Genomic DNA, 14,292 nt, shown 5'->3' with positions numbered 1-14,292 from the left:
TTCATGTCACATACATGATTTTACTCTTTTTTTTTTAACGTTGAGATTACTATTGAAGCTGTCATTACTAAAATAGTACATGATTACTACCTAACCATATTTAAAAAACTAACATAAGTGGCTGCTGATCAAATTAAGTTTTGGCTTCTAGTTACATGTATTATATATTGAATTCTGAGTGGACTTTGAGTCATCAAATTCTTAAAATTTTCTTTATTTCCTGTTCTTAAAAATAACTACTTCCATTTGAATTTACTTACAACATAACTTCAAAACTAATCTCTCAAAATGAAAAGCAGAACAAAATATTCAAAAGTTCTTAACACTCCTGATTTTTATTTTATTTTTAATTTCATTCATATTTTAGAAAATAGTATACTTAATGTGTCTATTGTCTTTTTTAATATATATATATAATAATAATAATAATAATAATAATAATAATAATAATAATAATAATAATAATAAAGTTTATAAAAAAATAGAAGACAAACAGACAATAAGTTGTTCCGCTATTCCTTTTTGAATGGCAAAATCAATCTTCTTAAAAATTATATTTGTAAACCTATGGGATAAAACATTGTTATTCGTAAGTCTTTGGACTTTCTGTAAAAGATCAACTTCTTCAGGTGCTAGAAAACCGAAAGTGTCAAAGACAAATGATATGAAAGCATCTTGATTGTCGAAACACGTTTTCTCGTGTTTAACCACTTTACTTGAAGCAACTTTGAGAGATACGTGTCTCATAGTAAAACGATTGATCCTTAGTCCGACTAGTGGAGAAACTCTAGTCAAATCCACACAAGTGTGTTTCCTCCTACTCACATGTACACCAGAACATCTGCTGACCTAAGTGTCGATCTCCCCTCATGTGGGTAAGTCAAGAAATTCACAAGCACCTCTTTCTTCACAGATACTTCGGTCCGGAGAAATATATCAAACAAGACATCCTTAACAAGGTCATGTCGGTATTTGAAGTCGGGAAGATTCATAAATGAATTGCGGGTTTCCCAAATGTATTCAAACACGCTTTAAAACAAATAAGACAAACATGATCAATAAGAAATAAAGGAATCTTAAGGCGGTACCTTAGGATAGTACGGTACTCTACCTGTGACATATATTGGCATAACCTATCAATAGGAATAGCAAGGAGAAATTCATGAGCATGTGTGACTTGCAAACAATCAAAAACTGCTTTTTGTCTTGTGATCATGTCAAACTTTACATCCATGTCAAAATTTATATATAAGTCTCATCGGTGGACAAGGAACACAAGAGATACTAAACATCCCTAGAAAATAACACCACAAACATCAACAGCACAAACAACAATAAAAGTAACAAAAGGGAAAAAGAAAACACCAAAAGACTCGACCAACAAAAAACAAGGGATAAAGATCATTGCATCAAGATAAGAAGTTTGACGAGGATAATGGTCATGAAAAAGGGAAGTTAGTACACCTATTTCCCTAATTTTGTTCTAGTATCATCCTCTGTATCGTTGTTAAAGATGTCATGGAAATTTAATGACCCCGTGGAGGAAAACATCGTCGTGGTGGAAAATGTAACCTTGTAGGAAGAAGATGTCGTTGAGAAAACATATGCCATGAAGGACAGTGTGGCAAATACAAAGGAAGGGATTCCTACAAAGGCCATAAAGGCCAAGGTGGTTCCCCCACCCGATTTGGAAACTTCTTCAAAGGCTTAAAGTGATAATGTCCCTAAGAGGAAGGGAAATGAATATGTGATTTAGAAGCACGTTGAGAAGAAACATAAAGGAATTTCTAGCTAGGAAAAGAATAATTTGATTGAGAGAGGCACCAACGAGGGTGAAAACCATATATTTTTATCTATGAATTCGAACTCTTCCCATATCACTTGCGAGTTTCCTCTCCATGAAGGGAATGTGTTGTTCTCTAGATAAGCTCACCAAATTCTATGGGGATGGTGGTCTCAAAGATGTATGTTAGCCTAAAAGGGGTATCCCTAATTGTAGAATGAGTTATGGTCTGGTAATGCCCATAGGACATGTGAGAGTTATTCTTCTCAATTTCCACTAGAACCTTCTAGTATTATTTCTAATACTCTTTGTAGGAAACTGTTGGAGGTCTTTGTCTGACCGTTAGTTTGAGGGTGCACCATAAATGTGAAATGATTTATGAATCACAAGTCCTAGAAGATTTTTTAAATTATTGTATATGAATTGGACTCCATTGTCTGTACCCATGAACTCTGGAATCTCATTTTAGACTAATATAATTTTCTTAAATAACTTTTGAATGTTAGGGGTTGTGATCTTTGCCAAGACTTCAACCTTAATCCACTTAGTGAAGTAATTGACAACAATTATAAGGAAATTCAACTACCCTAGGTAAAGTGGGATGGGTCTCAATATATCCATTCCCCACTGGGAGAATGACCTTAGAGATGTTAGAGTGTTGAATTTGCAAGAGAGGCTATGTTAATGTCTTCATGTTTCTGCAACCATTCACACTTCATCATATATTCTTTTATATCTAGAACTATGTAAGGTTAGTGGTATCTTACTCTAAGGACTTTTTAGGCAATTTCCATCATCTGAGATGTTGTTTGGACATATCCTTGTGGACTTCGATGATGGTGTATATGCTTTCTTCATGCTCTTAACATTTGAGCAGAAGGATAAGAGACCTCTTATATATAGTGTATGCCATATAACTTAATATGGGCATGCTCATCTTTTAACAAGATCGACCATGATAGTGCTAGGACCTCGTTCTTAATGTAGATCATGATCAACATGATTGATGATGGTTCTAACATCATTGTTATCACCGCAGCCAAAAAGACAATAGTGGAGAGGTTGGGTCTATAGAGTGTCTTTTGGATTAATGAATAATTGATGGTGGCCACTCTCATGTCTGCAAACTTTGATAAGATTTATTTCCCTTGTGTTCTTCTCTCTTGGCACACTTATGACCTCATATGGTTTGAACAAATTGAGTTTCTGCTTGACCATGACCATGTAATTTGTAACACCCGAAGCCGGAGAGGACAAAGAGTGGTTACATGTTACATCCGAGGGAGAATGAGTGGTTATCGATGCACGAGGCATGACAATGAGACATTCCTAGCAGCTTCTAGGGAAAAACCAAATTCATATCGGAATGAGAGGGATCCTGAGGCCGTGCAGGTATGTGACTGCATGGTTGAAGGAAGTCTTATAAGGATTAATTGGTAATACTTATACCAATAAGTTGCATCTTCTTTTTGGTAGCCCAACAGATAAGAATTTCATAGTTAAACGTGTTTGACTTGGAGTAGTATTTGGATGGGTGACCTTCTGAAAAGTTTCCTGGAAAATGTGTGAGTGAGGACAAAACATGCTGAAAAAAGACCTGTGTTGGTTTCTGAGGCGTTACAAATGGTATCAGAGTGAGACATCTCCCAGTACGATGTGGTTCGGGGACGAACCAAGCAAAAGCTAGTGGGCATGTAACACCCGAGGCCAGAGAGAATAGAGAGTGGTTACATGTTACACCCGAGGGAGAAAAAGTGGTTGTCGGTGCACGAGGCATGACAATGAGACAATCCTAACAGCTTCTAGGGAAAAATTAAATTCACATCGGAATGAGAGGGATCCCGAGGTTGTGCAGGTATAGGACTGCATGGTTGAAGGAATGCTTATAAGGATTAATTGGTACTACTTATACCAACAAGATGCATCTTATTTTCGGTAGCCCAACATATAAGAACTCCATAGTTAAGCATGCTTTACTTGGAGTAGTATTTGGATGGGTGGCCTTCTGGGAAGTTTCCCGGAAAGCATGTGTATGAGGAAAAACATGTTGAAAGGACCCGTGTTAGTTTGTGGGGTCAGTCGATAATCTTGAAAGCAGTCTGAGGCATTACATAATTCACTAATAATGGACCTTTGCCTTATAAGTCACCTTTGACCTGCGAGACCATTAACTAAGAATCTATGTGCATTTTGACTTCTTCTACTCCAATTTTTATGCTAAAGTAAACCCGTAGATGATGACTTTGTATTCAATTTGGTTATCAGTGATGGAGAAATCAAATTGGGGATAGAATTATACTACTAGCTCTTTGCGACTCTCGAATATGAGGTTGACTCCCCTCCCTTTTGTTGTTTGATGATATGCGAGTGAAGACAATCCATTTTGTGCAAGGTTCAATTATGATCGGAGTGGGTTATGCAATGAAATCAACTAATACATGCATGATTTTTAGGGCTTTTATAGGCTTGAATGAGATATCAAATTGTGAGATCTCAATGGACCGATTCATCACCAGCCTTGTAAGGTCCGGCTAGAAGAGCATTTGATTCAATGGTTAGTTAATGCACACCACTATTAAATGGGCTAAAAAGTAATCTAACAACTTCCTTGAAGTTACCACCAAAGTTAAGAAAATATTATGTATCTTTTCATAGCGTGCCTTGGGTCTTGATAGTACCATGAAGGTAAAGTAGAACGGGCTCTGAATTATTTCCACCTCTCTCACGAGGACATTGATAAATGCTTTTATTTATACTACCAAGTAGATGAATAAAATTGCCTTAACGATGGGTCTAAAGAGGATCGAGGGTTTTAAGAGGGTGTTCTTTAGTAATGTGAACTCTTTTCCCCACACTAGTGTCCACTCAAACAATATTTATTTTTGAGGAGTATGTATTGAAGGAGAATGGCGATCCAAAACGCAATGATTTTTTTTCCTTTAGTGATCCTTACGTATGGACATGATTAGTGATAGAAATCGTTACCTCTTGTGGCGATTGAAACCTTTGATGCAGATCTAAGGATTGATCACGAACGTTGAATGGTGACAACGCCTCTACTCAGTCCACACGAACAAATTCCTTCTGTCTCAGTGCTAGATGTTACAAATGAAGGCTTTGAGTGAGTGAGAGAGAGAGAGAGAAAGATAAAGATAGAGACAGGTAGATAGATAGATAGATAGATAGATAGATAGATAGATAGATAGATAGATAGATAGATAGATAGATAGATAGATAGAGAAAGAGAGAAAGAGAGAGAGAGAGAGAGAGAGAGAGAGAGAGAGAGAGAGAGAGAGAGAGAGAGAGAGAGAGAGAGAGAGAGAGAGAGAAACAAAATTTCATCTAATGAAATGCTTCTGCACAAGGGTTCTATTTATAGAACCACTTGTGTGGGCTGAAAGCTAAAAATCTCACTTAAGTGTATGTGGCCCATATCTTATGGTATACCAAAAAATCATTTAAGCGCGTGGTACCTTACCATATTTCGTATTCTACTTAAGTGCACCGTACCTTACGATGTTCCATAATTCACTTAAGTGCACCGTACCTTACGGTGTTCCTTATTTACTCTATCTCTTATCAATCTGTCCTTTTGTGTGTGACCCTGTAGGTTTTCGCGACATTGACAATTATATTAAATCACGTATTTAACATAATAAATAGTGAGCGGTATCTAGCAACACATCACTTCTACCCAAGGCACGAAAATGTCATGTGATATGACAAATACCTTTTGTGATAATACTTGTGTGTACAATTACCCTTTTGCCCTTATGTCTATATTGAACATAAGGCATAAACCGTGTCATTCTTGTCCAGTTCAATATTGGGTCCTTAGACATTTATCCTGTTACGCAGGATGGACAAATTCCATCTAGGCCACCCATGTCCTACAACATGCTTCGTGGAGTACCCATCAACTGTCTTTATGGTCATCCAGTTACGGACAACGTTTGATCAACAATAAAGCACTCGACTTTACATCTAGGATCCATAGTGGTTTCAGGTCGAAGGGTGGTATACACCACTATCACCATGAGAATAACTTATGACACTTTACATAACATTCTATATAGTATTCTCATAACGGGTCAATCTAGTATAAATATTACTCCTAATATTCATACTTATGTTTAAGACTTTATAACTCCTTATCCATGATCCATGAGATGTGATCATCAGTCTATATACATAATACTCTTAATGCTTTAATATTATCCCACTTCACAACAAAGCTCGACTACAGATACTTTAAGAATAATGTCCTTATGTTTAATGGGATCTCATGATTAAGTCACAGTTGATACATTAAACGGACTAGATATTCTAGGGACTTTATTAAACAAACATAATAAAGAAAAATACATTTTTTTATTATTAATAAATAATTCGATACAAGTACCAAAAGTATTGGCCTCTAGGGCTTACACCAACATGTATATCATAAGTTTGTGTTAGGAGGATTTGGAGATGAATCTATTGAAAGAAGTGAGCATGCTATTAAGTTTCATGATTCTTTCCATGTTAGTGGGAGTCTCCATCTTAATGATGAAATCACATTTTTTCTAGATTCCCTTTGACGCCCCTTTCAGTTATTTAGAAGAAAAGAAACTTTCATGCCTTGACTCTGAACATACACTTCTTCAGGTTCAACCTCATATTAAAATTTCGTGCACAGGTGAACACGACTACAAGGTTACTATTATGTGGTTTCTCTTCCCCATATTTTACAAACATGTCTTCCATGTAGACCTCAAGAATGTCTTGAACCTCATCTTTGCAGATCTTGTTTATCATTCACTGGCTGGTTTCACCTACATTTTTTAAATCGAAGGGCGTAAAATTGTACATGTAGTTGGCGTGTTCAATCATGAAGGTTGTCTTGTTCTGGTATTTCTAATGCACTGATATTATGTTGTACCCAGAGTAGGCATCCATAAAAGAAAAAAGCTTGTACACGGCTGAGTTGTTTACCAACTTGTCTATGTTGGTAAGAGGATATGCATTATTGAGCTAGACATTGTTTAAGTCAGTGTAGTTGACGCACATGCAACACTTGAAATTTTCATTCTTGACCAATACAAACCTTGACACCCACTCCGTGTAGTTAAGCTCTAAGATAAAGTTTGCTTGAAGGAGTCTATTGATAGTGTTTTTGGTTGCTCCAACCTTCACGGTGATGAGGGTGAGGCATCGTTGTTCGTTCTTAACATCTAGATGGTTGTGAATCAATGTTGATAAGACTGATCACCAAGATGGCTTCAGTCGTGTTGTATGACCTCTTACTGTTTTTGTAATCTCTGTTGGAACATTTTCTTAGTTCTATTCGAAGCATAAGAGTATCGCGTTTTGTTGTTGTAGTAAATTGAAAATGTCCAATAGGAGTTTGTTTGCATTGGGTTTTCTAAACGAGGTTTGAAGTTGTTGGAGAAGATACTTCGGTGTGGGAATTGAAATGCGAGGACAAGGATGTTGATCTTGCTAAGAAGGAACTAGACAATATTCTTGTCGTAGGGGTCGTTCTTCGAAGACGAAAAAGAACAGACATATAGTTGTCTTTAAGAATATTGATGGTTGATTGGAGGTGATGATCATTGGAAATGTTTCGGGCACGAGCCGACTTTGAACCAACCCTCATAGGTTGGATTAAAGGTAGTTACAATTAAAAAAATTGAAGAAATTCGAGAGAATCAAAGAAAACCAATTCCTATAGACGACACAATTATTTCGTACTAGAATTGCGAATTGTTGGTAGGTGAAAGATAACCACCGTGAAGATTCTTCGAGGACGCTAGTGACAATTCTCGGTGAATAGAGATGATACCTACAAAAAAGTTAGTCGTTTGACGTCAAGTCAGTATGAGATTGAAACGAAAATTTTCAAATCTAAAATTAATTATACCTTGTTATGACTCATAATTATTTTTATATTAGAGGGGAGAGACCGTTACAACCATCTCCGGATTGTCCAACAGAGTCCCAGTAGATGTTAAATGCAGAGACATGTTCATGTACATGTGCGATGTCTATGGTTGTAGGTCTACCTGTTCGTATTGATCGACGCACCTTGATTGAATTGAGTCGGCCTTCATGGTCGTTGCCCAACCAAAATATATATATATATTTGTCAAATAAAACTTATAATTAGAGAGATACTATTATCATGTTTTTTCTAATTTTTTTTAATCCAATTTTATCATGCCACTTAATCAAACATGTCCATTATCTAAAAGAGAATCAACTTAAAATAGCACATTACGCACTTCCACATAAATAACAAATTGACTTCTCAGCACCTACTTTTGCTTAAACAGTCTTCCAATTGAATTATTATACTCCCCATGATATGAAATGCCTTTGTCTATGTTTAATTATATGATGTAAGCATATTTTTTGTCCAAAAATGATTATTATCCACTAAACCAAGTTGCCTCTTCCACACGTTGCGTCACTTATGTTGTGGATGTGATTATCCATAATCCATGTATGTGTAACAACATGTTATTCATACATAGTTTCTTCAATCAATCAACCTCATAGCCTACATAACACATCATAAGAACATGTATGTTATATATGTACATGTACATCAAAATAAAGCTATGTTTTATTTGCTTGTTTGATTAGCCTATTTAACTTTAAAAAAAACTTTTTTTAAAGGATCAAAAGAAGTTTTTAGCTTAAAAGCTACTTCTTTTATGTAAATTAAAGTAGTTCAACTTTTTATTTATGAAATACCAAAATAGTAGTTTTCATAGTAATCCAAGGGAAAGGATGAAGTTAGACATTATTTTTGAATAGTTATCATCATTATATTATTTTTTTACTTTTTAAAATTTATTTATGATTTTTTATTTTTAAACAAAACATGTTATTTCTTTTAAGAAATGGTAATAGTTCTAACCCTAAAAATAGTTTTAATGACCGTACACACAAAATGTACTTTCTTTCTTATAATAAATAAATGAAGATTATATGTTTCGTTTAGTCTCGTTCCGTAAAAATTAATATATGATGAATATAATTGAGAATACGAATCTAAAATTTTATTCCATCCGCTGAAATACCAGGTATCATAAAAAAAATTCTTGCATAAAAAAATCATCTACCTTGACATCTTGTTCCTATCCTAATGAGGTAATTTCACCATTTTCTCTTCCTATATATACCAACTAGTCCCACTCATATTCCCTCCATCTCCAAATCCAATCATATTCTATACTCTCCAACCATTTTAATCCAAATCCTCACAATCTTTTACTCATTCCTCCACCATGCAAACAAAAGAGTTTAATACACAACTCAATTATTTACTCCCAAATTCCAATCCACCATGCAACTACAACATGTTCCAAACATCTCATCTCCAAAATTTCTCCAACCAACAACTCTATGGTACTTTCAACCAAACCCCTCTTCAAATCCTCCAAGACTTCAGCCCTCAATCCTCATCCATAAGCAACAACTCGACCTCCGACGAAGCGGACGAGCAAAACAAAGGACTGATCAACGAGAGAAAACATCGAAGAATGATATCGAACCGGGAGTCAGCGCGCCGCTCGCGAATGAGGAAACAGAAACACCTTGATGAGCTTTGGTCACAGGTTGTTTGGCTAAGGAATGAGAATCATAAACTAGTTGATAAGCTGAACAGTTTTTCGGAGTCTCATGATAGAGTTGTGCAAGAGAATGTTCAGTTGAAAGAACAAGCTTCGGAGCTTCGACAAATGGTTTGTGACATGCAGTTGCATGGTTCTTGTCTCCCTTTGAGTCCTCTTGAAGATGCTCCTAGCATGAACTCACCTCATGTTGAATCAATCACAAGTTAAGGATGATTAAATTTGAACACAAGTTTTAATAACTCTTCAATTTTCCATCTTGAAGTTCGGTTTTTTTGAGTTCTATAAGGTGAAACCATGAAAGGAAATAACATGTTTTGAGTATTTATTTTTGGTTTTTGTTCTAATGATTTCTTCTAAGCGATGAATATTTGAAGTGGTTCATAGCTATTTATCAAATTTGTGGTTAATTAATTAGCAACAAATATTGGTTATAGTGTTGATTTAAAATTAGTGTAATTAAATAAATCAGAACATATTAGTGATATTTTGTCTCATAATAAATCCAATGGCTCGTAGTGGCAGTGATATTTTGGAGCGCCTAATAAGATAATTTTTTTTCATAATTATTGTTGAGATCAACTAGACAATAGTTCATATGATAGAGCCTACTCAAGCAAGCTGCAACAATCACAAGCTTTGTTCCAACCTTGTAATTAACTTCCTTTGGTATCATTGATTTTAAAGCTCAAATCGCAACTTTTGTCTAAAATTTTTCATAAAACTACAAGACAACAACTATCTTATGTGGAACCTACCGGTTAAGAGAGCAATTCTCCATCAGAGAATGCACAAATTGATAGTGAATCCTCAAATTTTACAAAAATTCAAGACGGATCAAGATCAACTCAACATAACTTTTTTTAAGAGTATGAATCTTGGTTAGTGCATGATCAAATTGTGTTCATATGCCTTCTTTTAACTACATGTGAATTGATTTTACCTATATATTTATCATGTTAGCATGCATTTGAAATATGGAACAAGATTCAGGGATACTTCAATGCACATATGTGAAGTTGTCTCGTAGGATTTTTTTTCTAACTTTTGTTTTGTTACTTGTCAATTTAGTCGTTTAATTTGTTTGTCGTAATTGAGTTTTCTCATATAGTTGTGCATTCTAGAGTTGAGGACTAAATCGTTTTACGCATGCATAAATCAAACCATTTATTTAAAGTCGATGAAATATTATTCTAGTTGTCATACCCCAATTTTGTCATACCTAAATTGCATTACATTTCTCTTTATTTTAATCTCTCTTTATCTGCGTCAACATGATCATTGTATATATTTATGCCCATTTTTCAACAGTCAGAAAAAGTTTCCATCTGCATATTGAATCATTATTTAGTTTGCAGTTGAAGAGCAGTCAAACTCAAAATTTGACTGATAAATTTGATTCATTTATATGTTCATTGCATTTTGGCTTTTAACTTTTCATTTTATTCTTTTTTATTTAATATTTTGTTAATTTTTAATGCCTTTTTAGTCACTTGTCATTTTGTTTAAAAAAATATCAAAATAAAATAAGAAGCATTTTAGAATATTTTGTATTTCTTTTAAAAAATACCATTTTTATACATTCTTATCATACCAATTAACCAATTTTTATTATATATTACTTATATCAATTTTAAGTTATAAATAATAATATAAAGATAGATTATAATAAAAGTTGTTTTTTATTCACATTTTTCATACATTTTACATCAATGATAATAAAAAATATAATAATATAAATAATAAAAAAAGAGAAAAGTCGAGTAGGTCAAAGATCATGTTTAGTGTGTGTATGTGTGCTAGATATCAGGTGTCACTTAAGGAATTCCACTTTAAGATCGCAAAAAGAATTTTGAGGTGTCTTAACGGAACCTCTCAACACGGTCTTTTGTATCCGAAAGGTAGTACATGTATCTTAGTATGTTTTTCTGATTCTGATTTTACGGGGTGCAGGTCGGATAAGAAAAGCACTAGTGGTACATGTCACTTATTTAGAAGTTGTTTAGTTTCTTGGAACAGTAAGAAGCAGCATAGTGTTGCTCTTTCTACCGCTGATGATGAATACGTAGTCGCTGGTATTTGTTGTGCAAAAGTCTTATGGCTAAAGCAACAATTTCTAGATTATAATTTTAAACTTGATTTCATTTCAATTAAGTGCGATAGCACTAGCGCAATAAGTGCCACTAAGAATCCGATACTCCATTCATGAACTAAACACATTAAGACACGACACCACTTTCTTAGAGATCGTGTTAAAAAAAGGGTGTTATGTTTAAATACGTTGACACTAAAAATTAGTTTGCTGATATTTTTATAAAACCATTGTCATCGCAACCTTCTCACAAGATTTGTAGGAACTTGGGAATCTAAGATTCTTCGTGCTTTGAATATACTGAGATTTATTTTTAGTTTCTTTTTCTATTTGTATTTTGTTTTCACTAACACTAACCAACCCCATTGGTATGTCTCTATAACTCTAATATCATCGCATCTATGTTTAATCTTCATATGTTCATTAGTTTTCTTATTACCTTCTTTATTTTATTCATCTATATCATGTTTTTATTGTTCTTCTTTGCATTTAATGTCTTTTTAAATGTGTGTTGCTAATTAAGTGCATTTGAGCATTCATATATTTGTTCATGCATTATTTAACCTTCCATTCACGATACTTTTGATCACTTAATTGTATGTTGGTGCATGTTTATTTGTATTTTTTTTGCATGTATCCGATTTCTGATGTTGTATATCCTTCTTAGCTTTTTAGCTCACGTGTTTATCTGGAATTATTCGTCTTGTGTGTGGTTATTTGGTACTTAGACTCATTTCAATCTATCTCTTTTTGATATTGTCAAAGGGGGAGAGTTTTAATGTGAGTCTAGAATTGTTTTATGCATTTTATGTTGTGTTGTATGTGTGCAATGTTTCATGGGGAACACAAGTGTTTATTTGCTTTGGCTCAAAAGTCAACTCAATTCCAAGTGAAAGCTTGTCAAGCATAAAAAAGAGGGAGACTGAAGTTGCATGTCCCTAATAAATCATGGGGGATAACCCCAATATAGTTTTGTTGCTTGTCTTGTCACTTTCATTTTGTTTGTTACTGTTTATTGAGTCTCCTTCATGATTGCACATCTCTGAGTCAAGTTTTAAATTGATTCCTTTATTTAGCATGCATAGTTTAATTGTTTGTGTTTGAGTTTGATCATGATGCTTTAAGTAAATTGCTTGAGTTAGTGGAACAAGAACCATATGTATTGTCGGTTCAATTTAGGTGGAAAAGGAAATCTCAAAGTATTTTGAAATGTATGAAAAATTGAGATTGTATGTGCCTGAATCGAATCAGGTGCATATCCGAACTCAAATCAAATTGAACAGGGGCAAAAAAAAATTCAACATTTGTGACTCAAATCATAGTTTTAACTTTGAATTAGGCAGCTATGTGACTCGAATCACAAGTTGCACTTGATTCGAATTAGACAGATCATGTTAGCCTCTGCCTCATTTGATTCAAATCACACTTTATACCTAACTCGAATCACACTTTTTTTTACATTTTTTAGTTCGTCTCTGTCCAAATTGACTCAAATTAAGCTTTATTTGTTATTCGAATCATGAGCCTTCATGACTCAAATTAGAGATATAAGGTGACTCGAATTACACGAAAATGGGTCAATTTATTTATGAGATCTTGTTTCACTTTACTTCCTCATTTGACTCAAATCATGAAATTCTTTTGACTCGAATTTAACTAACTTTTTCCATCCATTTTTGTGCTTAATCTCAAGCACATATAATTTCCTTTTGTCATCTCATTCATAAAATGAACTCACATAACTAATAACATTTTTCAAAGTGATTTTGTAAGAATCAACAACCTTCATTTTTGAAAACTCAAAATCTCTTACAAACAGAGTTTCTTTCATCTTCAACCTCTAGTTTGATTTCAGGTCTTGATTAAGGAGATTTTTAATTGTTGACGGAGACGTGTCTTGAAACTAATTGTTCTTTAATGTTTTGAAAACATTTCCTGGAAGCTTGCAGGATAGATTTTGTTATCATTGGTAGTGACAAATTCCAGTGAAAAGAATGAGGTTCTTCTCTCCTGCTGACTTTGGTAGCGACTGTTTCGAAGGCTACATACAAGGTGGAATTCTTCAAAATCTTAGGACAGTTCACTGCTCAATAAATCGGTGGGATCAAGGCATAATTTTCATACACAAAGAATGTGAGTAGATTGGTGAAGCTTAAAGATTCAATAAACGGAAATCGAGTAAAGATTTTCAGAAGAGTTTAGTATTAAGTTGTATATAAGTCAAGATTCAGATAAGATATTTATTTTTCTCAGCATTATTGTGGATTAGTGATTGTGTGAACTCTTTCAATATTTTCCAAAAAATAGTGGAAGAAAACAAATTCCAATGGGAAACCATTGAAGAGTGGAGTAGGCTCCTACGAGGAAGATAGGGTTGAACCACTATATACCCCAGTGTACTCTCTCTCTCTCTCTCTCTCTCTCTCGCACGCGCGCGCCCGCATTTCAATTTTCATAGGATATTGCATGCTTATGTTATCAACTATTAGCGTAGTTTATCGTTTATTTCTCTTGGTATTCATTTATTATGTAAGTTTAGGTTTTGTTAGAATTGGTATCTAATTGAGCTTTAATGCTGATTAAAATTTGGGAAACTAGGGATGTTAGAATCTAGTATTAATTGAATCATTGTACATGACACATCTCGTATAATCTACAAGTACTCAATTAATCATTTTCTTTGAACAATCTGTGAGATTTGTGATTGTGTATTTGTCAACGTGGTTAAATTCCAATACAAGCATAAGATCTCTATTTTCGCTTTAAGACTTATCATATTTTTTAAAATCCTTTAATAT

General features: G+C 34.1%; 1 protein-coding gene across 1 annotated transcript; it reads left to right on the top strand.

Annotated features, from left to right (window-relative positions):
* Positions 1-8,968: 8,968 nt before the first annotated feature.
* On the top strand, positions 8,969-9,792 carry LOC127128449 (basic leucine zipper 43). The gene has a single exon (XM_051057801.1). It carries the CDS (start codon positions 9,058-9,060, stop codon positions 9,610-9,612), a length of 555 nt encoding a protein of 184 aa, XP_050913758.1. The 5' UTR covers positions 8,969-9,057; the 3' UTR covers positions 9,613-9,792.
* Positions 9,793-14,292: the final 4,500 nt, after the last annotated feature.

Source organism: Lathyrus oleraceus, chromosome 3 (genome assembly GCF_024323335.1).
Source record: "Lathyrus oleraceus cultivar Zhongwan6 chromosome 3, CAAS_Psat_ZW6_1.0, whole genome shotgun sequence".
Classification (NCBI taxonomy): Eukaryota; Viridiplantae; Streptophyta; class Magnoliopsida; order Fabales; family Fabaceae; genus Lathyrus; species Lathyrus oleraceus.
This window is presented reverse-complemented; position numbering and strand designations above follow the sequence as displayed.

Coding starts and splice junctions, on each gene's coding strand:
- LOC127128449 (XM_051057801.1), top strand. CDS start 9,058: ATGCAAACAAAAGAGTTTAATACACAACTCAATTATTTACTCCCAAAT.